General features: G+C 40.7%; 1 protein-coding gene across 1 annotated transcript in view; it reads left to right on the top strand.

The window, feature by feature from the left end:
• UNC13C (unc-13 homolog C) overlaps nucleotides 1–26,740 on the top strand; it is a gene marked incomplete at both ends in the record, with an annotated part of 411,981 nt that overhangs the window by 352,559 nt on the left and 32,682 nt on the right. The window contains 5 exons of the mRNA XM_080934341.1: nucleotides 2,795–2,944; nucleotides 8,636–8,759; nucleotides 10,100–10,156; nucleotides 14,597–14,677; nucleotides 24,555–24,702. Of these exons, the coding sequence (XP_080790467.1) occupies nucleotides 2,795–2,944; nucleotides 8,636–8,759; nucleotides 10,100–10,156; nucleotides 14,597–14,677; nucleotides 24,555–24,702 (560 nt within the window). The remainder of the gene's footprint in view (nucleotides 1–2,794; nucleotides 2,945–8,635; nucleotides 8,760–10,099; nucleotides 10,157–14,596; nucleotides 14,678–24,554; nucleotides 24,703–26,740) is intronic.

Below are 26,740 nucleotides of genomic sequence, written 5' to 3'. Positions count from 1 at the left end.
GACTGAATATATTAGCAAGATTTATCATCCCAATGATGCTCCAAAATATTGAGACAGACTGGTTTTGAAGGAAAGATTGGTTCTATCAGGGCTATAGAAGTGTAGTATTTTTACAGGCTTAAGTGTGAGGACAGTTTTCTTAGAGTTAAAAAGAAAAAAGTCCAGGGAAGGCAAGCTGTACATCCCAGCAGCTGCCTGGAAGAAAGAGCAGAGGAGAAGGAAGAGAAGGAAGAATGAAAATCAGTCAGTCAGTCAGTCCTGTGATTGGAAGGAGGGCGTTCAAGGAAACATGAGGAAGCTGGAAATACAGCAGAGACAGAGCGAAGGAAGGAAGAGGTTGTGCTTCTAGTGTGAGTCAGTAAGTAGACTCATGACACACCACCCTGCTGCACCCCACCATATGACTGTGCTGGGGAAATGGTGGGAAGGAACCCTCGCAGGCAATTACTCTGCCTGTCTGCTTGGCATGGCTTAAGATGAGCCCACTTTCCTAGAGGTTGGTCTCACCTCCCTGGAGAGTAGTCCTTTACACCAAGTCTTCGGAATGTTAGATCTCTACCTGGGCTGGAGACTTCCTTTTGGCCAGAATGAAATCTTTTTTTTTTTTTTTCCTTAGTGGGTCTGCATTGCTGCTGGATTAGGTGTAAATAATTCAAGGTTGTCTCCTAGGAACTCTCAAGAGAGGGGGGATTGTCCAGTTCCTTGGGTGCCCAAGAAGGCCTCTGTCATTGGTCACTGGTTCTACTTTAGTTGAGCTTATCAATAATGTCCTTTTTAAACAAAAATGAATAGAACAAGAGAAGATTTATGCAGACACAGAATATCATATATTTTAGCCTACATGCCAAAAAATCATAGATGCCTAGTACCCAATCTTTCATTATTTTTAAAACATCACAATGAGTTGAGTTTGGTTAAGGTCACTTGTGTTCTTGAAATAAACAGGCCACCCACCGAGCCTGCCTTGTAAGAATTACTCTGTGCTGTTGCTATGATACGTCACACACAGGTGGGTGTGAAGTCCATAGCAACCAGCATGATTGTGTTGCAAAGTCAATCAGGAGAACGAGGTGAGCCTGCTCCTCTCAGGAGCTAAGGGTGAAGCCTTATACATAAGGGGAGAACTCACTCCGACACCAGCATCTCATGTCATTCAAAAGTTTGGACTGTCCTCAGTACCCTCAGCTGTCAGGTTGCCCTCTTGACACTGCCAGGATGAAGGCAAACCAGTCTGACGCCTTCCTTAGGCTCCCGACATGCTTCCATATTACCTGCCTCCTCCACAGACCAAGTGATTTCATGTCAGTGATGAGGTAAAGATGGTTAAAAGGTTCAAATCTTGTGCCCCTTAAATTTCTGCTTGCACACCCATTGTTCACTCACTTTGGTTCAGTCCATTTCTTTAAGGTATAGCCTCACATCTTTGCCTAAACAACACGCTATCTTAAATTATCATCCCGGTTCTTCTTAAACCACCTACTTCGTGCCAGGCCTTGCAGTTTGTGGAATTGTGTGTGCATCGGTTCTTGCTCTGTAAGAATTCAGTTACTGACGGTAAATAACTGAGTGCATATCCTGTGTCAAGTAATGGGCAATATAATTAGGGAAAAGATCCAGAGTGGCTAGGGGGCTGTGACTTCCTTCTGATTCAGGGAAGGACCTACAAAGGTGACAGCTGAAATTCACCTCAGGCAACAGAGATGCCAGGAAGAAAGACCCTAACAGTGCCCATAAGATTTTCAGGGTTACCTCAGACCCAGAAGGTACCTAGAGAGCCCCGGGGATGATATTATGCCTGAACTGCCACAAAGACCAGCGAAGAGTGGCAAGCAATGACACCCTAAAGCCACCCATAATCCTCTGTTGTCCATTGTCATCCTTGAAATGTTTTCAGAGTTTTCAAGAACCAGCTTTGAAAGCTCTTGAGGACTTCTGACATGGCAGCAAGACCCGGCCTCCATTATAGGTGAACTGTCAAGACAGACAAAGTCACTATTGGGGGTGAAGGCTGGTGACAGTTTGACCAAACATTTTAGAGCTTGTGAGTCATCAGATTTAGGGTACCGGGTGCAAGTTTGTGGTTGTTCAGATGCTGGCTATGAGGAACCTAGACTCGCACGTGGACAGGTTACACAGAAAGTTGAATGAAGTGGTCTGAAATGCAGGATGTATGCCAGGGCCACACATGTGGATTTGGAAACAGATGCAGTTATCAATAGAGGGGCTCGTGAACCAGAGAACTAGTTCAGAGCATCACAGCGTATAGTACCCAGATAGAGCAGCGTTTGGTTTAAATTTCACATGAATAGTAATGATCGTATCTCAAATACCAGAATGAACACATTTACACAAAAATATTTACGACCTGAGATTTAACTTTAATGGGAACGTTGGGTTTGTCTTTAATGACTATGAGAACCCTACACAGTAATGGTCGGTATACTGGAAAGGAGTTGCTGGAAAGACTTGGAGAAAGCGAAGAGGATGTGGAGTTACAGAAAATGGGGAAAGAAGGCAGGTTCCAATGCCCACAGTCACTTCTCCAAATGTACTCAGGCACAGCATCTGTCACCACCACAGATGGTCGCTGACTGAACAGCCATCACGGTTGCAGCGACCCACCTGAAGAGCGTCCCTGCTTTCTGCTTTGCATACAGAGGCTCATAGTATGTGTTCATCGCAACTAAGCCCTCAAACAAACGCGGAAGGGAAACGGTTCCGTCGACAGGAAGTAGACTTCAGACCCAGGCCACCTGTCGGCTTCTCCTCCAGAGTTTATGTTCTTCCTTTTCAGCTTCCAACTTGTCATTGAAGAGTGCATAAAGCAGATGGGTGCTGAGCTAAATCAGATGCGAGCAAACGGAAACAGCGCAGCCAATAAGAACAGCGCGGCGATGGATGCGGAGATTGCGCTGAGGCCGCTCATGGACTTCTTGGATAAGACGTGAGTTGCCGGCCCACTTTGATGATTCCTAATCGTTGACTGATAGTTCTTTGGGGGGAGATTTTGGTTTTCTCTGCACAAGGTGACTTTTTTAAAATGTCTGGGGAAATGATGTCTCAGTAAATAAAATTTGTCAGACAAGCACGAGGGCCAGGGACCAGCATCCATGTAAAATGGCCAAGAGTGATAACCTGGGGGTTGAGAGGGCATATCCCTACCGCAGAGGACCAGAGTTTGGTTCCCAGCACTCGCACTGGACAACTCATAACTCTAGCTCTGGAATCCTCTTCTGGTTTCTGTAAGAACTTACACTCACTTGCACACACCCCATACATAGGCAAATGCAGAAACATGTAATTAATTATAAAATAAATCTTTAAAATAAAACAGCAGCAGCAGCTGGGCATAATGGTACACACTTTTTGATCCAAGTGCTGAGAATACAGAGACAGGTGGATCCCTGGGACACACCTGCCAGCCAGAGTAGCATACTTGATGAGTTCAAGCCAGCGAGAGTCGGTCTCCAAAACAAAAGTGGGTAGATTCTGAGGAATGACATCTAAGGTTGTCATCTTATCTTCACATGCACTCACACATGTGCACATACACCTACACACACACACACACACACACACACACACACACACACCAGAGCAGTGCACTTTGAATAGTATTTGTACGAGCAAGAAGAGAGAGGGAAAACTGCTGTTGGCACTCACAGGGAGTGCTGTTCCAAAGCAGAGAAACACTTCAAATGTCCTGCTCCTCAGATAACACATTGTTTTCTATTCTTTGGGCATAAAGGTCAAATTGAACCCAGAATATCTGATTTCTCTTCAGAAACCCACAGAAGGAGAAAATAGCACGTGTGTGAATACAGTGAACTCAGCAAAGCCTGACATAATTGGCACCCACCTGTGTCCAACCGAGCTCTAAACACTGGAAAAGATTAGAAAAAGCCCAAGCCCCCGGTGCCTTTGAGGTTACAGTCTGTCCAGGGGGTGGGTAGGCATGGAGCGTTTTCAACAACAACAACAACAACAAAGCTCTGCTCAGTCTGTTGGTTGTCTCCTTCCTGTTGCTCTGCTCAAAGGTTCTGATTTAGTAAGTTAGCTGTAGACTTGAGGCAACAATATTTTCAAATACATTCACAGTTCTGAATCATTTGCTTTCACAAATAGCTACACGATTTTTATAAATTGGGATCCCAGTTGAACATCCCTAAATGAAAGTTCTCAAATCTTGGTGTTCCGGAATCTGAGCCACAGTTTCAAGGTTTCTGGGTTGGGGAGGGTAGTTAAAATTTTCTAGCAGATGCCAGGCTCTGGGTTTGTGTAAATGAATTATTCTTAATAAAAATGTAAACAGTGAATTAACCTTTGCCTCATGTTAGTCCCCAGTAACCCACAGAGAAACTGAGATTTATTTAAAGCTGCACTCAGTAGCTAAACAATTAGATGATCTACCTTTACTTTCTGTGCTCATCCGGTCACCTCCATCCCCACCCATGATACTTGCCTATCACTGTTGATCTGGCTCTTTGGGCTTCAGGTGTGTTTCCATGATCTCTCTCCAGACCCCTTCCTTATGGCTCCAAACCCTCCATCCTCACCGATTTGAATCTCCCTCCCTCTCTCACCCCTGTCCTTCCTCTGGTTGGCAGAATCTCACCCTGTTCTTTATTCTGCTCAGCCATTGGGTGATCAACATTTTTTCTTTATCAATAAAAATATCTCAAAACCCCTAAATTTAAAAATCAGAGATGGTTGTGCTTACAGACAAATTCCAGATGAGGTGTGAGCTTTACTCAGAATCAGAGCTGGCAGTGGACAATAAAAACAAATGAGAACTTTGAATACAGATGAAAAATCCATGTTACCTATGGTAATTTTATATACATCATCTCATTTATTGTTGGCAAATTAGCAAAGGGAATAAGAATTAAAAAGAGAGATCAAACCAAGCAAAATCCCACAAGAAGAGCCTCTTTGACACATTCACAGCATCTACTTCAACTCTGCCCTCCTTTCTTATAACCAGACAGCAGATGTAGGACTGATGTTCTGGATGCTTTAATTTCAGGAAGTCTCACTAATCTCTGCAGGTAAAAATATTGTGGAGGATAGACAGATGGTCAGCAAGGAGGTAGGTAGGCAGAGGATATATGGGAGAAAAAGAAAACAACCAAATGGAGATGATAAAGGAAGGGGGAAATAGTGTTTCTTCATATCACCAAGTTTCTTAGTGAGAATTTTATTACATTACCCACTAAATGTCCTGTTGGAATCTATCTGACTATACAACGCTTCTCTGTCAATAGAGAGCTCATCTCTACAGACACCAGCATTGGGTTCTGGCATACAGAACAGAGGTTATAAATAACAGGATTGGACAGTCCTGACTCTCTCATTCATCATGTGTGGAATTCCTTTGCAGAATGCCAATCAATGGTTCCAGTCACCATTTTTCTCTACTAAAGCCCCTGCTTTATATACTCTGTAACCAAAATTACCTCTCAGTAGCTAGCAGTGTAATGTCTGGATATATTACCAATTAGAAAATACGGGAATAGAGAAAGAGAGTTCACTCTTATTTTTAATACATATAGATAAGTTTACGTTCTTTCAAAAATATCTTCTGTTTATGAGTATTTGTATGTATATGTACCTTGCACCTGCAAAGTCCATGGAAGCTAGAAAGCAGCATCAGATTTCCTGGAACTGACATTATAGACAGTTGTTATAGACCTACTGTGGGGGGGGGGGATGGAAATCAAACCAGTGTCTTCTAGAAGAGCCACCAGTTAGCTTAACCCCTGAGCTCCCTTTCTGGCCCCTATTCTACATAGTTCACTTGTAATTATGGGTTAAATCATCTGCGTGGCATTCCTTACTATCCATAGCAAAATGAGATTGTGGACAAAGTTAGAAAAGAGTTACAACCTTTCAAAATACATGGAAGACATTTAACAGTATTTAAGACAGAGATGGTTGTATGAGATACAGAAAGCTGAAAATGTTCTCTGTGCCCAATTCAATTGTGTAATTGTAAAGCCACTAGCTAGAGGATGTACCAGGTAGTTTTATGTCAACTTGACACAAGTAGAGAACCTCAATTAAGAAAATTCCTCCAAAAGGCTGGGCTATGGGGAAGCCCATAGAACATTTTCTTAATTAGTGACTGATAGATGGGAGTAACCCATTGTGAGTGGTGTCATCCTAAGAATGGTGGTCCTGGGTTCTATAAGAAGGCAGGCTGAGCAAACCCTGGGTAGTGCACTAAAGCGACTAAAGTGCACCCTTCCATGACCCCTGCATCGGCTCCTGCCTCCAGGTTCCTGTCCTGTTTGAGTTCCTGTCCTGGCCTCCTTTAATGAGGAACTGTAATGCAGAAGTAAAAAACAAATAAACCCTTTCCTCCTCAAGTCGCTTTGGTCATGGTGTTTCGTCACACAGTAATTAACTAAGACAGAGGAGATAGTTCAGAGCACAACACTGATTCTGTTTTCAAGGCACTGACAATTTTGGAGAAGAAATTTTAAAAAAGGTATATAAATATACATAGTAAGGGTCTTGTCAGAGAGTGTGAATTTCATTTGAGCTGGGCATTTTAAAGGTGGCTAGGACCTAAATGAATACTGATGGGACAGACACACAGACATAGAAAAACTTGACTGGGGAACTTTTCATGAAAAATAAGATCAACTACATAATGATGAATTCCAGTTGCTGCTGATACATGCAGTGCTTGAAAACGATCTACTTAATTGGTTCTACATACAGACAGTCTAAGTAGTTCAGGCTGAAAATTCTGTGTTATGACTGTGGCGGCAATGAGAGAGCAGCTACTGGATCCCTCCTATGGTTTCTATTATGAAAAGCAAAGAGCAAGTACCAGAAAGTCTTCAAGGTCATTCCGAGAAAATCCCCGTAGAAATCACATTATATTAGACTATGCCTCAGCAAATAAAACATTTCACTTTCTCCCTGAGAACCAGGTACTACCTAAAATGAGCCATATGCTCTTTTTCCAATTAGCAGAAACCTACGAAGAGCTACAAGCGAGCCACTGGTTTCATTCACTTTTCCTTGGTTCTAATCCATCCAGGATAAGTTAGAGTGCTCATCCTGGGAGATAACCACACACAACAGCATCTGTTCTTCAGTCTAGACCTTCCGAGGCTAAAAATTCTAAATCTGCAGCAAAACGGGCTCCGGCTGTGCTCCAAATGTCTTGGAAGCTGTTGAGGCCTGTGTGCCGAGTTTTTCACTGTCCAGATGTCCGTTTCTGACTGGCTGGAGATACAGCCCCCCACACCAGCCTCCAATCTCACCCGGAGGTGCTTCTTTGCTAGTACATTGGGTCTATATAAAATAAAGCTAAGAGGAATACTCTAGGAATTCTAGAAGAATGTATATCTTAGCAATGTCCCTGTTGATATCAATTTTGATTACTTAAATATCATTTATTTTTCACCATCCACGTCTTCTAGTGTGGAAACATACTTAGTTCTGCCTATAATAACATAGCACCAGTGTTATTATTTCCGAGCCAAAAGCACTATGGAAGTCAGGGGATGATGGTAAAATGTATGCACTCCATCGGCCCTTGTGGTTAGGGTCAAAGCACTGCCACTAAGATTGTCATTGAGCCCAGAATCATATATTGTAGATATTTGTATTGCTGTCTCCATCTTCTCTGGGCCTTTATGTACAAAGACTTCCATGACGGATAGCACATGATGCTGAAAGATGCACTTGGCTTAGGAAAACCACCCTGACTCTCTCACTCACTAGCTGCCCTGATTTGGACACACCTCTGAATGTCTGAGTCTATACTTCATTTTGAAAGCATAATTAGATGAAAAATGCATGCAGAAGTATCTTATAAAGACAAGGGTGTGTAGCAGTACATGAACACCAGAAAATGTCACCCCTTATCTCAGATGAGGAAAGCTAGAAAGACACAATTTGCCTGTTTGTGTTAGTAAGCTGTGATCTGGAAGAACTGAAAGACATCTGTGTCAAATTATCATATTGGTCCATGGGCCAGGAATGACAGTAATAAACCCTGCTGGGGATGTAGGAAAAGGGAGCCATTACTTACATATTGATGGTGGGGGCACAAACTATCCAGCCACTATAAACCAGTATAGAAAGTATATGTGTATGTATATGTATGTGTATGTAAATAAAGTAGAGTTGCGTATAGTCCAGCTATGCCACTCCCAGCCACATGTCTGAAAGATTTCTGTCAACATGCCAGGGGGACATATACATATCCATATTTTTCTAGCTCCATCCAAGTTATACAATCAGCCCAGGTGCCCAGCAGCATACGAATGGAAGAAAAATGTGGCACACATATGGCACACACAGTGGTATTTTATTTACCAGTTAAAGGCAAAATTTTTGCTCATAGAAAATCAGATGTAACTATTTTCCTCTGATTTCATTTTCTAACGCAGGTAATATACAGATGAACATATATATATTATATCTTTTCCATAATTATATGTATAATATAGTGTTATATATACATATCTCCCATAAATGAGACCTAGTCATTGAACATTGTAAGGGGCCTGTGGAAGAATTCCAGTTTCAGTGGTGAATGTTGATATCTGATCAGCCTTGTAATCTGATACATGAGTGAGACTCGGAAGTAAATGTACATTTAATCTTGTTTCAGATTAAGTCTTTCTGCAAAAATCTGTGAGAAAACAGTCCTGAAGCGAGTTCTGAAGGAGCTCTGGAAATTAGTTCTTAACAAGATAGAGAAACAGATTGTCCTCCCTCCACTGACAGACCAAACAGTACGTACCTACAGCGTGGTGTCCTCACACACAGCTTCCTTTTCCATTGTCTTCTATTAAAATGAGTAGTTTTGGTACAGAGGAATATGAATTAATCCATTTGGAGAAATTTTTTCTTGGTGTAAAAATGTTTAACAAATGGTTGATTAGACAATGTGAAATGGCTTAAAATCCATTTTAAAATGAAAGTCACTATCTAAGTTTATATTTAATTGTCATTCAAAACTTCATCTCTTAAAAAAATTAAGTCAGTGGGTCTGAAGAAGTGACTGTTGGTATACAACAGAGTTAAGTATACTTGTCAAGTGTACACAAAGCCCTGCGCTCCATCCCTAGTACCACATAAACGCAGGTGCAGAGGGGGACACCTGTAATTCTAGTTCTGTGGAGGCAGAGACAGGACTATCAGAAGTATGCGTTCATTTTGCATTTTAACCATCCCCAAGGCAGTCATCCCTTACACCTCAACCTCTCCAGGTGATCTCTTAAACTAACATTTTAAAAAACATTTATTAATTTACACCTGTGTGTTGGGGTAGGGGTGTACCTATGTACCCACCAAGGGTGTTCTATGGCACCCTGTGAGAATCGGTTCTCGCCTCCATTATGTGGGTTCGTGGAGATCACACTTGGGTCATCAGGCATGATGACAACTGCCTTTACATGCGGAATCGTCTCCCTGGCCCACAGTTATTTTTAATGGTTCTTTGGTGAAAAATTGCTTCAGCTTGTGTTATACTTTCCACCGTTAGTTTCTGGATTAGGGCCAAACTTGGTAGCTTTGCAGTCACATGGAGTGGTGGACCTGCCCCTGCTGTTTCATTTAGGAGTGCTCTGCATGGCTTATCCAGTAATTTCCAGAGGTGGTGGTTTGGTTGTTTGGTTGGTTTGCTTGCTTGTTTTTTTTCCAGGATCCTGATGTTCTGGGGCAGTCTCCTACTACAAGAGGAGTTGGAGAAATCTCTGATAGATGCCACACCATTTCAGGAAGAACATCCCTACCTTCTTCAGCCTTGTGTCTTAAGATTTTACACGCATTAGTTTTGGAGAGTAGAGAGAAGAGAGTGACTGTAGAAAACAAAGTTTGGCCCTTATGCTTTATTAGACTGATTACCCACACTGCATCTGGTTCTATAGCCCAGACTTAGCACTTCCAGGACTGGGGCAGCGATGCCAGCTTTGTCCTATAATCTCTATTCCATCTTCAGAGAAGATCCATTGTGCACACCTGAAAGGAAACTCAAACTCTCACAATGGAGATAAAGACTGCTTTGATCTTGAACTCTACTACTGAAGACGTACTGACCCCGTCCTCCTTTTCTTTTTCCCTCTGTGTCCAGGGACCTCAGATGATCTTCACTGCAGCCAAAGATCTTGGACAGTTATCCAAACTGAAGGTAAGAAGCTTGAGGAACCTGGTTGGCTTAAGTGACAATGACCTGACTCTGGCTCTGCAGATGCTGCTCTCCTGCTAGGAACAGCACCTCGCACTCAGGATGAAAATGTGCTCTTTTAGGGCCATACATTTGCTTTAGGAGTTTCTAACTTTGAGGGCTATAGAGACCACTCTGTAGTTAGGAGTATTACATGCAGAGGATCTGGATTCAATTCCCAGCATGCTTAGGTGTAACGCCAGTTCCAGGGGATCTGATGCCCTCTTCTGGCCCTTATGAGCACCGCACATGTGGTACACACACAGACAGACAGGGAAATACTCAAAGTACAACTAAGTAATTTGTTTTCAAGAATTTGGAAGCAAGCACTATGACATGTTTGTTTTATTATATACTGAACATGCTTTGAATAAAGGCAAAATGAATACTGCCTAGAGCCAGTGAAACCTGGAAAGGTCTTGGAGTCAGGAAATACAATAAAGGAAAATTAAACTCACCAAAAAGGACACTCAACTCCCAAACATGTTCACCGCTCTATTACAAGTGAAAATCTATGTACAAAATAATCTTGCTCCTCATTATTGCTCGGGATTCCCACGCCTTTGAATAAGGTGTAGAACACAAACTTCTCTCGTTAAAATATATGTTGCTCCTCTTCTGTTCCAACCTATGAGAATATAGTTCAAGGATGTGATCCAGGCACGGAAGGTGAGTTTTATTTTTTCCTAAACTCTGTTGCTAAACACTTAGCTTTCCGATTTATAAATGCAGTGTTGTATTGATGCTTAGAGTTATGGTGAGCACCACGCCACTTACCACATCACCTCAGAGGTATCACGGGCATTGTTTTATATCACAAAGTCAAGAAAAGATAAACAGCTTGAATGATTATTTACTTGCATAGGACATATGATTAAGTTTCAGTATACTAATATCATCTGCATTACATCTTTTAAAAAAATTAGCATCACCTAAAATTGCTTCCCTCGAGTACTCAGTGCTGTGGATGGTTGAGATGGAATATGGAAAGTAGATGCCAATACTACTGTTGCTTGGAATCTTGGCTCTTTGTCTCTTTATCAATTTTATTTACCACACTGGGATTTCAGAACCCTAACTTGAAGAACAGACTGATAATGGGCGGAAGCTTCTCATATAAAACCATGAAAATGAAACAGTTTAAATCCCATTACCAAAGAAATGGGTGCCCTAACAGTGGGTCCAACTTTGATGTATTTTGGACACACTCTCTTACCCAGTTGCTGTTTTCCAAGTAGAATGTTGTATTGGCTCTGTTGCCTTCAAGTAACAGGAAGAACAGCTAGTGTTTCCTGAGATCAGAGGAACCAAGCTGACTCTGCTTCCCAGGGCTGCTTGAGAGGCGGTTCTAACGGTGTCCTGAGGCCCTGTACCTCACCATCTCTCAGCGGCGCACTTGACCTGTTTGATGGATCACCTGAGCATGCCCTCAAAGGATGCTAGAGATGAGTCTCAGATCTTGTACAAAACGAAACATAACCAACAGCATAAAGAAAAAGCTCCTTCCCTCCCAAAGACCAGCCTCAGCTTGGAGAGGGGTTCTGAGGAAGGGGTGTCTGGGAGCAGTGAAACAAATGACTCAAAATCAAGTCATGGGTCCAAACTGACAGCCTGTGTTCTGCTCAAGACAGCTCTCCAAACTGCCTTTGCTCTGCTCTGCTTTTTCTAGAGATCTCCTGAGAGTTCACTCTATATTCTCTGCTGGAGACAGTTCTCTAAGCAGTTCTTTCTCTATTCTAAGAATATTCTCTGGATAGCTCAACTCTTGTAGATCATAAGCCCAGTCTTTTGTTTTACTTATTAATCCAGTAATTTACTTCAGGTTCCCTTTTGATTACCCTATAAATTAGCATCCTATAACCCAGTCCCTTAATTCTTATATCTTCTTTTAACATTGCAAAATAATTCAGAGATCTGTCTTCCTCTGTTAAGCACCACAAAACTATCGAGGTGAGGTGTCAAACTGAAATTACCATTTCTACCACACCTGGACTCTGCTCAAGGCCAATCCTGAACTCAGGAATCTGTCTGCCTTTGAAAGTATAAACAAAAAACTTAGCAGAATGGGATCTCCCACCATCACTACTCTCTAAGTCTCTCATCTCCATCCTTAGTATCTTTCTGACAAGTTGGCTCACAACACAGCTGCTTTTGTTCCTTTAGATTTGTGAGGCCCCTCATATAATTCCATATTGCATTCTTATTTTTTGAGAAATTATATATTTTTGAACCCTATTTTTAGAGTTCTTTTCCAGAGCCTTCAGGGCTGTCCTGAAGGTCCCAATTTGCCACACCTTTGTTGTCCCTGATTACCAGGATTATTATACAAACAAGCCTTCTGCCCACATCAGCGGACATTCAAGGGGGCCATGCCTGCTGGCACTGTCCCAGGGGCAGGAACCATGTCATTCTGTCCCTACTAAAGCCAAGCCAGATCTGGCACTTCCCAACTCTGGGTCAAGAATTCTAATCAAGTCTACTGATGCCTGGATTTATCACTGGCTCTGAGAGAATGTTGCTTTAGCCTAAGAAATAGTATGGGTCAGGGACTTAACTCGCACACTGACCCTTTAGTACTTTACAATGCAGATTGGATCCCCAGAAAGACTATGCCTTCTGGGTGGGAAGAATAAGGATGCACAGAAAAGATAACAGGCTAGTGCCTCAGTAGGTACACAGTGGTGAATAGACTTAATGACCGAAGGAAAACTCATTACATCAACATTGAGGTAATGCAGAGGGTTGTAGCAATGAGAGATGTCATACTGCTGTTATTGGACCTTTCTATAAAATCCTCTACAATCTTATGCAAAACAACAAAACTGCAGATAATAAGAATTCCCACATAACAAAGCTAATCACTCATGTTATTCTGGTATTATTTCCTTTTTTTTTTTTTTTTTTTTTTTTTTTTAGAAAATTAAGCTACTTTTTTTGCTACTTTTATTTTTAAGATGTTAGTTTGAATGTGGATCTAGCTGGAGTGATGTTAGTGGAAAAATGTACTGATTTCAGAATTCATAATTTTTAAGGATAGATGAATATAGATAGGTAAGTATCTCCTTTAAAAGAACCCAGAATCAAGAAAAACCAGGAAATAATTATTTTTCTATATTTACTGATTTTCTGTATTAGTTCTCCAGTTCAATTTTTCTTGATATTTAGTTCTTTTAATCTGGTCTATATGATTGAAAATTAAACTACTAGGTGTTTCCTGAGCAACCAGACATATGCTTTTTTACTTCACACACAGAGACTTTACAATTTATATGTATTATGTAAGGTTGCCATTGCTATTTAATAGGATCACATTTATTTGACATAAAAATAAAATTAAGTGTCTCTAAATATTTTTTGATTGACCCAACATCTAAATCACTTAATAAGATACACCTGGAATTGTAGGTTAATCACAGACCTCCTACTTCGACAACCAGAGACACCTTTATTGGAATGAGTTATTGCTGGCAACAATTACAGCTTTGTAGAAACACTATATATAACGTATTAAAACCCATTTTTAAAATATTAGTAAGAGCAAGCATTGACAGGTATGTCAATTTTCCTTTTACAAAATTTTCGAAGTGTTATTTTCTCTAACTTTCTACCATCTTTTCATAAGTAATCTTTGAATGATGACTTAAGACATATCACAGTGAACAATTAGGAAAATCTAGTTATTAAATCAGCCCTACAGTGTTAAAATGACGAAAAAAGACTGAAAAGATCCCCAGCCTAATTCGATTTATTCTTTGAGGCTCTTCCCAGTAAGGGACGAACACCACGAGGATCTGGGAAAGAGCATCAACTGGAACATTATACTTAAAGCACGCAGTGGTAATTAGGAGGCTGAACTTGGCCTCCTTAATCTCCTTGATGTCCTGAACTCTTCAGTGGGACAGAGCATAAATCAAGGGATTAAAGCAAAAAGCCTTTGAGACACAAGTTTTAGGATATACTATCTTTTTACTTCACTTTAATTTGAAATGTAAATAATGATATGCCTCTTCCAGACTTTCATTTTTTAATTAGGCAGCTTAGCTCTCCTTTGACAAATGGGCATTTATCAAAAATATGAAAAAATGACCAAGATTTATTTTTATATGTATGAGCATTATCCCTTCATGTATATGGGCATCATGTGCATACAATACCTGCAGAGGCCAGAGGAGGGCACAAGATCCGCTGGAACTGGAGTTAGATGGTTGTGAACTGGCATGTTAGTGCTGGAAACAGAACCCAGGTCCTCTGCTAGAACAGTGAGCACCCTTAACTGCTGAGGTACCTCTCCAACCCCTGAAGAAAATACTTTAAATAGAAAATGGGAACCATGGAGATTCTGTTTGAGGGGACCTAAATAAATGTGCCTGCCATTTTCTGAGCAATTTGTAACCTGTCTTCCAGGAGCACATGATACGAGAAGATGCCAAAGGTCTGACACCAAGACAATGTGCAACAATGGAGGTGGTCCTGGCCACTATAAAGGTAGGACACGGTGTCCCTGGTTATCCATTAGGGACACCTCCATCTCTTTATGCTAAAGTCTTTACTTTGCAACTGTCCCAGTTATGATCAGGAGATATATTCCAGATATTTGCTAGCTCCAGTTCATTCATCTCCCTTACTTCATCCACAGCACACTCTTATTTTCTACTTCTTGCTCTGAGTCTCTCCAGAAAATGTGAAGGAAACTTATATCATCACATATGTTCTCTGAGAAAGACATGTACTCCCTCCTCTCCTCCACTTCTGTTTTCAGTAAAACAGAAGGTTCAGGAGGATTTTAAGTTAGCATAATTTGTATTTAAGATTTCAATACTTATGGAAATAATTTTTTAAAACACCAACCTCCTACTCTCCATTAGTAATACAATAAAATTTCATTTTGAATTTCACTGAAAACCCAGAAGTCTTATACTCCAAGCATTAATCTCACATAGCAAAGGACTGACAAGACATACTATAACAAAAGTCAAATGGATATGGGTCTCAATGTGACTTAAAAGTACTTTCTTTCTAAATAATTCTCTCTGTGTGTGTGTGTGTGTGTGTGTGTGTGTGTGTGTGTGTGTGTGTGTGTAAATTGTGTCTACCCATTCTGCTTCTCATTGAAAGAGACATCAATCTTCATTCATACCTAGGATAATGAAGAGATGCTGCCCTGGCCACTTCATCTACATCATTGTCCTGAGTCCTGTGCTACCTCCACCCCACTGGGTGTTATAAAATGACAACCAATACAGAAAATCAAAACTAATTTTTCCCGAAAGTTTTCAAAAATTCGAGTAAGAATTGTCTGATATGTAGAGTCATGGGGGTTCTCTTGGTGATGTATATGAAATTAGTGCTAGAAAGGAGGAGACACACTAGAATATATTCTGAAAGAAAAATAAAATTTTAGAATTCGTGTTCATCCCCTCGTGGATTTTATAAGAACAATTCATGCTTTGGGGTGAAAAGAATTCAGTGTGTCCTATAGAAATATGGAGTGTCAATCAATGTATTGATCAACCTGATTCTTGCCTCTAACCTAATCATCCTCTAATTATCCTGGCTGGGACCACATGTCCAACCCGTTGCAGGTTGAATTCTTCCCAAACTGTCAGATAATCTTTATCCTCAAATGAATCCCTCATGGCTATATCTCAATGCCTCAGAGAGTCTAGATCTATGATTGGTGTAAATGCAGAATTCAGTCTTAGCCACATGGCACTTGTAGGTTCTTTGGGAACAACTCCTACTTGTTGCCCATGAGTCTGTTAGCTGTTCCTAAATCATCACTCTCCAGGACTGGAGTCAGACTCTAGTCCTTCGGGGACTGTGGCTCCCAGTTCCCCTCATCCCTAATTTCTCTCATGCAGTTCCAACAGGAACTTTTTGTTAAGCCCACTATGTCTGCTAGGACATTCTCCTGACCCAGTGATCTACCTGTCCTCCCAAGTTTTTACCTGGATTCTGTCATTAGCTTTCACAAGCTATAACTCCAAGTATTAATGCTTCTATGACTGTCTAGAGCCCAGTCAGAGAACTCTGATCCTTGGGAGAAAGATGTTCTTAAAGCAAACTAGCAGGTGCTGTGCGACCCAGCTGACCCCCAAAGGCTACTGAAGGGATGGATGCTCCTTCATTCTTCATTAGATAGATTTAGTCCAGGAGGCTGGGAATAGGAAGGGGATGTTGAGATTGCTGAGGAGTTTGTAGAAGACAAACAGAACTGGTGGTGGCATTTGTCAAACCTTTCTCTCATCTGATTCTCATAAACATCCTGCAAGTTAGACTAAAAAAATTCCTATTTTCCTCTTCTCCAGACCTGCATAACACCATTATTTGTATTCAAGATACAGCCAGAGAGCTGAGCATGGGTTTTGAAAGACAGTACAAGTCTCTGAAATCCTATGCTATATTCTGCTCCATTATCCAATTTTTAGTGACAACTTCAAGGCATAGTTTTCTTTATCATTGCACAGTGTTCAGACTTTACATAGTCTGTACATTATTTAGAATTCGGCTGCTTATGGGAAGAATAAAATAACCCACCTTAGTCTGCAGCATTGTGATTCAAAAGGCATTACCCAAGAGCTCACTGTACATAGAAAGAACTCTGAGTACTAAATAACTAAGTGGAGACCAAGGGTCTTTGCATTAAGAACAGAAATAACAATCAAGAAACAGAAGAACTTGGTCAAAGTCCAGGGGAATGCAGAAAGGATAGTGAATGAGTTCTCGCTGGTTGTCTGTGATAACACATTTACAAGGAGGGATGCCAGAGGATTTAGGAACAGAAGAAGAGAGGAAACTAGGAGAGGAGACATTTCTAGGGTCTGAGAGAAAAGGGGTGAGTGCTGAGAGGAAATGTATCCATCCCGAAACCCTTATACAGTCTGATGAAGAATAGACCATAGTTGGCCAAGAACCACAAAGCAAGAAGGAACACTAGATTGAGGCCAGAATGCTCAGATTTCAAGCATCTCAATTTCAATTTGTCAGGAAAGGGAAGCACACTGCTGAGATCAGCAAGTCTGATCCGATGCATTACAAGAGGAACCAAGATGTGTGGAAAGTATTTTTAGAGTATCTATCAAGTAGCATCTTTAACAGACCCTACAGATTAAAAGGAGACAATGCTCATATCTAAGACTACACAATAAGTTATCAATTTAAGTTCACCAAATGTATGTTACAGTTTAAAGTAAGAACTGTGAAGATAGGAATTTGCAGCCAAAATAGTACATGGAACCAAAAGGAAAACCCTCCTTCACAGACTATAAAAAAACATTTGCATGTTCCAATACATTTGTAAAAACAGACTGTGTATGATCAAGGGTTCGAGGGGATTTTATTGGGATTATAAAAGGAATGGTGTATTAAGCATTCAGATAAGACTTTTTTTCTGATTTTATATTTAGAAGTATAATTTTCTTCCAAAAAGAGAAAAAAATAAAAAACCACAGCCAGGTCTGAAGGTCTTTGTTTTCTTTCATTTTAGAAAACTGGGGTAGTAGAGGGGGTAAAATCTCCACTTGTGTTCAATATAAAACACATGGTCTTTCAACGCTACTCTTCCTATTCCAGTCACATGGGGTAGATACCTCCATCCTGGTAGTAGTGAAGCCAGAGTTTTAAGGAGTTGGAAATGGAGGACTTTGACAGAGGATGACTGTGGAGAAGCATGCAAGTCAAAACGCCTGAAACCGAGACAGAAACTCAGCCACTGGAAGTAGAAATTGGAGATAGCAAATGACTCACATGTAACGGCCCCACTCACTGCTGCCTGACGGTTCCATGGGAGACTAGGTGACTTCTCACTAAAGGGTTCACGGCACATACAGATCTCTTCATCAATCATGACTTCCCTATCTCCTGAGGGGAGCTACACGGGGCACGTTTTCCATCATGAAAGCGTTCTCCCACAGTCTGCACTTTTCTTCTTCCTTTCCTGTTAGTGCCTTCCACCTACTCAGAGGACGTCACTGTGAAGTCTGATACTCTTCCCTGGCAGTGGTTTGGCTTCTTAGGGTCGAGGCCACTGGCCTTCTGATTTCCTATTTATCACAGCACCTCATCCCTGTAAGAGCACACACCACCAGGTTCATTAGCTCTCCCAGAGATGCCCCTATGGAAAGCAGTGCTGTTTCTTCCCTGAAGGAATGTCTACTCCAGATTAAAAAATGAGAGCGGCATATTGAAAACTAAACAAAGATCAGTGTTACAACCGTGGAAGAGGTGGAGCAGGTGGTTCGACTGCCAGATGAGGAACAAGAACAGAAAGTGGGAATGGGGCCTGACGAGATGGCTCTGTGGTTAAGAGCACATGTCTCTTCTAGAGATTCTGAGTTTAGATCCCAGCACCCACATTGGGTGAATTATAAACATCTGTAACTCCAGTCTGAAGGGCCCCAGTGTCCCTTTCATGTATGAGACAGGCACAGTCATATGTGAATAAAATTAAAATTAGAAAATCTCCTCAGCCAGGAGGAGTCAGGAGTTTGGGGAGAGCTGCTGTGGTCTGGAAGGTTATGTGGGATATCATGGGATTGATGGGAAATTTTATGTGGGGGAATATTCATATAAATCACAACATGAACATAGAAAGAAAGGAATTCACCATGGAAAAGGATACAGCAGGAGCACGGGGTCCAGACTCAACTGCTTGGAAGGCTGGGCTAGACTTTACGGGGAATTGGCATATAGGAGCAATGTAAACTCGGATTGATTGACATTACATGTCTGAGTTGAAAGTGAAGTCGTTCTGTGTCCCCTTATAAAACAAGACTCATTGTGACCCAAAAATATTACTTCCTGAAAGTGTCATCTCAGCATAGCATCATCAGAAAATGTACATAGCTGCATCACTCATGATCACGTCAGAGATGAGTGACAGCTTGTCATAGGTTAGGGCCATCATCAAGAGGGTGGTACAGTGGCAGAAAATGAAAGATGTGAGCGACATGGAAAGGAGAGAGACTGGGGACCAGTAGGAGAAACATCCTAGGCTAACCCAGAGGTTGCATGAATAGAGGTCTATCCATGATCTTCTGCCATTTTATCTGGTAAAAACACTTCTCTCCAGAACACCCTGGTTTTGCTGCCACCATTGTCATCCACATAAAATCCTTGAGCTCTGGTCCAACTTTCAAGGACATATTTGACAAATGGTCTTTCTTCCTTTGTCATCTCAAGTGCTTAGTAGAGCATCAACCAGCATAGGGCCAGGCACCGTTAGTGTGGAACCCAACTGACATCCGTATGCCTTGTAAACAACCAATTTTCTCACAGTCCCTCAACAGAGAATTCAAATGTTCTTTTGCTTAATGAGAAAGAAATAACTTGCCGTGACTTCTTTTTAACTATCTTTCTCAATCCATACTGGTATAAATAGACGTTCTTAAAAGGCCAAATTGGAGAGATTTTGTTTATGTGGCTAGTCAGAGAAGAGTAAGCAACCAACTGTTTGTCTTTTATTTATAACCGATGGAAAAGAATCTCCTTCCACACACATGGGGAAAACCTTCAGAAAAGCTTTGAAAACTTACATCTTCACATTTTCTTCCAGTATATAATTTCCCTGTCGTATGCAATTTCCTTCTGGCATGTAATTCACCATAATGAAAGGAAAACTGAAGTGTGCTGGGCTGCGGATAGTGGCATGTATTTAAGACGTAAGACTTTCATTCTTGCTCGGGTATTCTTCAAGACTCAGCCAAATAAACTCTCTTGTTCCTTCAGGGTTGGCAAAGGAAAAAGACTATGCAAACATCTCTGGATCGTCAAGGTCCATGCTATACTGGTGGCCTTTTCCTCCTGATTTCTTTCTCTGGTGTGCTGTCACTCGGTTCCAACTATGAGTGAAAGTTTGCTTGAAGCATATTTCAGGAATCCATACTTCCACAAGCACAGAAATTGTTCCCTTCGCTTGTTGAGAAGCCAATGGCTGTGCCATTTGTCTCTCTGGCTGTTTCCATTCCTTGCACCCTGTGTGGCTTGTTTTCTGCCTGACAGCATTACCCTCCCTCCAAGACTCCAGTCTTGCAACATCCCCTATAAAGTGCTTTCTAAAAACAAGGCCATCATTTCTGCCCCATCCACTCTGCTCTCCAATTACCCTGCTTTCTGGGCCCTCAACAGAATTTCTAATGAGACTTCGTTGCCAAAAGGAAGAAGTCAGTTAGGCATCATCACTGAAAACTCCAGGGAGAACCTGCCTCTACTCAAGAACAAACTCAGAACATAGTTCTATCTTTGTTTCATGACTAGCAGCCCAAATTCCTCTAGATCTACAAAATAATGCCTGAGCAGAAAAACACGTCTTCCAATAAAGAGTCCAAGGATGAAACCCAAGTTTATGTTTGCTACTCTAGCTCTTGTTCCCTTTCTCCATGAACACTTCTAAGCCTTTAAAAAAATCTCTCAATCACATGAAGCCTGGTTAGGTTATTCTTCCAGTTTTCCTAAATCCCATTTTATGGGACATCTGTGTCCTCAGAACTGTTCTATACTGTGGATGTTCTCAGCCCCTTGACTATGTTGAGAAGCTTCTTATATCTCTGAGCCTGTAGCCTCCCTTTGCTTTTCTAGGACTTCCATAGCCTCAAGACAAAGCGTTTATTCTAAGGAGCATGATTTAGAAATTAGAAAAAAAGACAATATTTAAATGCTGTAGGGGAACACAGTGTGGGAACAATCACATCTCTCAGCACCCTAAGTTTCCTGCTGAGAACTCCAGGGTTTCTGCTGGTGATGTAGTACAGTTGTCCAGTGTCTAGTTCACTCAATAGATTATCTAGTGGCTACTGCAGTTAAAAATAGCAACACAAGGCTGGCAATGTGGCTCTGCTGATAGAGTACTTTCCCAGCACACATGGAACCCAGGGTTCCATCTACAGCAAAGCATACTGTGGTGTTAGCATGCCTGTAATCAAAGCGCTCTATGGGAAGAGGTGGGAAGATGAGAAGTTCAAGGCATCTTTTGCTATGAATTGAGTTCAAGCACATCCTGAACTACATGAGACTTTGTCTGAAAACCATAAAAAACTAGCAGTCCTAAGAAACAGATCTGTCATTCCATCAGAATTCTTTCAGAGACCTTTATTAAATTCCTCCACAGTGGAGTCATTTGCCCTCCTCTGTTGTGTATATTATCAAATATCTTTTTGTGAAGCTCAAAGATAATTTTAGAGTTTAAAAGAAAAACCCCATGGCAGGCAAACTGAAAACCTTAGCAGTTTGTTTCTCAGAGAGTCAGGTAAAGAAAAGAAAAAGAAAAGGCTTCTCCATTTGAGTTAGCTGGGCATAAAGGTCAGCCATGTGGAAGACAAGTAGCCACAAGGATGGGGAGAAGAAATTTAGATAAGGAGAAAAGAAAAAAAGTTTAAAGTACTGGGGGAAAAAAAGCAAAGTTAAGAATTTCTGAACTAAACTCAGATAGACAGATCTATCAAAACCTAATGGCAACTCTATTAAACTTATGGACAGCAGGGATTCCAGGCATTGGGGAGAGCTTATCTTACTAAAAGAATAATTATTTTTCCCACCTCTTTAGTATCAAATACAGAAAACTCAGTCTTCCTGTGGGATGGTCCCTGGATCAAGGGATTGGCCCCCTCTGTTTGACTGACCCTTAGGGGAGCAGACATGCCATTATCTCCACACAGTAGGGTCCATTCTTTTGACCAGAAGGAAAAACCTTTCTCTTAATAATCCATCAATTCTACCCAAATAACTTTTACAGCTGTAATGGACTCTTGGTAACCTTTTTTACATGCTGGTTGTATTTCTCCTTTAAATTGTAATCTGCTTCAGAACAAAACATAGTACCTGTTTTACATTATATTCTTGGAATCTAACAGAAAGTCTATAACAGTAAATGTTTCTCAAGTGAGTAGGCAAGAATAGATAGTACCACTGAGGTTATTCAGACCCACTCCATGGCCTTTGCTTTACAAATAACACAATAAGAACTGTGGTTGACCTCCTAAGAGCAGCCACTCGTGTGACTACTTACAGTTGTTTCTAGAATGCAACATAATGTTGCAGTAATAAAAAAAAGTGTCCAAAATGATTTTAACTCATTATTTAGTACACAAACCAGTAAATTTTTGTAATCTATTCACAGTAAATTTTCAATAATAAAATGCATGGGAGCAATAGAAAAGCTAAATTAATAAATGAGTTGTACAAATAGAGGCATAAAAGGAAGTTCCGGGTACAAAACAGAAAGCAGTGACCACCTGTGCTCAGACAGAAGTAATACATTTGCATTTTCATACACAAAAGTATTCATATTATTAGTCATTTGCCAAGTCATGTTTTTTAAAAATACCTCAAAGACTATGTAAAGGGAATATTCTAACAGAATGTCAACTGGATATTTTTACCCAGTTTTCCTGATGGTAAACTATCATTTTATTATCTTTTGTGGCTCCTCGTGTTATTATAATCATCTGGCACTTGACACAAATTTGATCAGACTGGAACTAATGTGAGAAACACCTACCAGAGACTGTTTGTCTCTCTAGAGCTCCCTCCTGTTCTTGGCTCCAGCCGTCTTTTCAGATGGCTGTTTGGTCCATCCATCATAGAAACAGGCTTCCAGAGGCCTCTGTCTCAAGTAATACAGATGCAGAATGAAGCTGAACCTTCATCCCTCAGTATTTCAATTTAACGTTTTTAATCCTGAAACGTCCTGTTGTGTTCTTTGAAGAAACAATCACATAGTTTTTACCCATTAATATTCAAAATAATTTCAGACTCCTAATCTTCAATAAATACCATCCATATATAAAATGTTTCAGCATCTTGTAAAATCAAAGTACATGACAGGGGGCTAGAAGGATATCTCAGTGGTTAAGAGCTCATCCTCAAGTATTTTGTTAAAATTGGAGAACATTACAGATACTGAAAGTGTTGACAGTTATAGATTCTAGGGGACCACAGTTACCAAAGAGAGCTCAGGTTCCAAATTTAACATTGTTGGTATTGAAAGACCAGGGTAGAATAATCAATCTAAATTCAATGAAATATTATAAACATCTTGTATAAACAGAAATGTCTATAGTTCCATCACCTACTTCCACACATTCTACCTTTCAAGATGATGTCTGTGCATACCAACATGAAGAATGCCAACGTCAACACTGAGAGTCAACAAGCTTAGATCTACTCTACCATGTGTAAATATGGAGATGGATTGAATTTCTTAAGTGACAAGAGCATAGAAAAATAAACTGGATGTCTTAGGTTTTTGAGGAGCACTGTGCCTCCTTTGGTTGGCCCGTACATGCACAGAGTTACAATATGAAGATGAACAGGGAGGAGCAGTGGATGCCTGTAGATTTATATTAAGGTGATACATGATTGGACAGGAGAGAGATAGGCAGGGCAAGGTTGAGGAGCGGAAGTGGAGGCAAGAGGCAAAGAGGAGATTCTGAGAGGAATCAAGATGGAGCTGGAGAAAGAGGATCTAGATCCAGGTGAACTTAATTGTCAATAGGTACAAATATATGAATATTTTTAAGGGATTCTATAGGTCTTTTTATCTCATATAGAAGGGCAGTTTGTATCTTTGTCCATTGTATGTAATCTTATTGTGTAGAGGGTTTGTGGATTGAGAATTTAATATATAATCCTGCTTGAAAAGCTACTGGGCTTTGAAGTCATGTTTGTACCAGGCAGTGGGGTAAAGAAACATGCCAAGGCAGTCATATCTACCCGGGACAGAAGCAATAGGGGCAGTGGAGTGAACCGCACCTGAGTTCTTAGAGGCAACCTGGAGTTCCAAGTGGTGTAGGGACTGAAAATGTGTGCTCAGCTCCACACAAGTGGCATTCACAGAGTGAGATCATGGGGGCCAATAATGGGATAAGCTATCTATTTAGTATTTACTGCAACAAATGTCTGGTCTAAAATTAGGGGGAAATAAAGTACCTGCAAAATATGTAACAGGGTCTACCACCTTTATAAAGTGTTGGCAAGTTCCCTTATTCTTTGGAAACAGAAATATAATCAAGTTGATCATGGTTCCTGAAGCCTACCATTCGGAAGGATTCTAACCACTGTGCCTTCAAGACCCCCTCTATATAACTGACTTTTCAAATGAAAAACAGCTTAGGCCTCCAGAAAGCTGCCTTGAGCCTCAGGTAGTTGATAATGACTTAGCACTGGACAAACAGTGCACACTGTCTAAGTACTTACCTAACCACTCACATAATGGGATTTTTTTTTTAAGCTTCACTATTACAGTGATAAATCCTTACCCTTAATGTTTCCTCCACATCCTTTACTCATAGAACTTTCTCTCTCTCTCTCTCTCTCTCTCTCTCTCTCTCTCTCTCTCTCTCTCTCTCTCTCTCTCTCTCTCTCTCAGCAATATTTTCATGCAGGAGGAAATGGCCTGAAGAAGAATTTTCTGGAGAAAAGCCCAGATCTTCACTCCCTGAGATATGCTCTCAGCCTCTACACACAAACTACTGATGCTTTGATCAAGAAGTTCATAGAGACACAGGGCTCCCAGAGTAAGTAGCTCTTGGCCTGAGAGAGAGGCACAGAGATGATCGAGTCAAGGCTCAACCTCACAGTTACATAAATAGCATTCAGAATATGAAGTGTGGTTAAGATAGAGGGTCTGGGTTAACAGAGAATACCACAGCTTCCCACATTCTTTATAAATAAAAAGGACAGAATGTGGGTGGCTTAGATGAAAGGAGGTATTTTCACAATGGTGATGTTTGGTCTACGTACTCATCCCAGAGTTCCATGAGACTGAGGGTCAGCTTCCTCTCAGAGTAGGTTGGCTGAGAGCATTGTCCTTTCTAGTTTTATTTCTCTCTCCTACTCCTGTCACCTCCTCCCTCCTTTACAAAATGCTTCATGGTTGCCTTCCCTGATGGGCTCCCTCAGAACCATGTACAGAGGTAGCATTTAATGTCAAGTAGACCCCTTCCTACTCTTAAAGTTTGTCTACAGATCTATTTTTACAAGAATTCAAACTTGAGTTTATTTGCTTAAAAATAGTAAGCTGGATTCCATTTTTCACATCCAGATGTAGATTCTGTGCTCTCAAGTCCTGAACACCTCCTAAATGTAAATTGTGACATCTCAACTTCTTTTTTTAAATAAGATTTATTTTTCATGGTTATCTCTCCAATATTCTCTGTCTCTGTTCGATATACTGTAATGTTACACTGAAAGTAAAAGTCAACTGCTTTAAATTTAATAATTTCTTTGGGCTATTTTCAAATTGAAAGACATGCTTTATCTAAAAGGATTATTTGAATTAATATTTTTTAATAGATTGATAGATCATTTTACTTCCCCCCTTTTTTGTCTTGCCCCTTTTCTCACTCCTATTTTATCCTCTTTCTCTCCCCTTCTGTTCTGTATATAAAACACATTTACTAATTTTTCTCTTTATGTCTCATTAGAAATTTGTGAGCCAGAGTTCAAATGAAATCTACAATATTACAATCATACTTTCTTCTCTTTCTATCCCAAATGCTAGAAAATAAATCCTAAAGCCAAAATGGATCTAGAAGGATTCCTAAAGTCTTATGTGAAACTGAGCTCAACTGATGTGTTTTTAAATATGCCGGCAATACCTGCTACATGATCTTGCTCTGTATTCATACAGATATTTCCTGAGCATCACCTCCAACCCACTCCACACAGTGAAGAGCATCCTGTAGAGACTGTGATGTCATGTACCAGTTGATCTAGCAAAGTAGTTTTACATGCATAGGAGATTGTCTCAGAAAAGTAGGCAGTGTCTGGGAGGCTTCAATTTTCCATCACAGAACTGTGGTTGTATGTCCAGAATCTGCCAGGAAGAGCTAAGGATGTTACTGCCATCTTACTATACACAAAGTACGCCAAAAATGATAAGGAAATATGTCTCTGTATTACTTGTTTTCTTGTAGTGATCAAATACCTGATAAGAAGCAACTTAAGAGTGGGAGGGCTTGTTTATAACAAGGGTTGGGAAGGCATGGTAGGAGAAACAGGAGGTAGTCATGTTCCATTCCTGGTTAGGCAACACAGAACAGAGAGAAAGTAGATCAGGGTTATCAGAAACACCCCCAGTGACCCACTTTTTTCAGTTCGAACCCATCTTGAGGTACTCCACACCAAAGCTAGGGACCAAGTACTAAGACAAACGAGCCTAGAGGACCATAGCACAGAGGTTGGAAGCCCTACTTAGTGGGAAAGGAAGAAAAGTAAGTCAGCTGAGTTATGGGGAAACAAACAAAGCTGCTTTGAATATAGAATGAGCCAAAGCACCAAACCTTTGCACTTGAAATTTCAAAAATCCCCACACAATGACCATGTAGACATTAATTCTTTTAGTTTAGCTCACTAGGCATAATATAAAAAGACTTGGATTTTTCTACAGAATTAAAATGCATAGATACTTCAGTCAGTTTGGAGTAAAATTAGTAGAAATAAAATTTGATGTTTTCTTCATCTAGGAATTGACTCTGGTTTGAGTTTGGTAGTTGGCATGAAGAGGGGGAGGGGAGGGACTTTTTTTGTTACTGTCTCTCCTCAGGGATATGT

Source organism: Micromys minutus, assembly GCF_963924665.1.
Source record: "Micromys minutus genome assembly, chromosome: 21".
Lineage (NCBI taxonomy): Eukaryota > Metazoa > Chordata > Mammalia > Rodentia > Muridae > Micromys > Micromys minutus.
The sequence above is the reverse complement of the archived record's forward strand: the minus strand, read 5'-3'. Positions and strand labels throughout refer to the sequence as shown.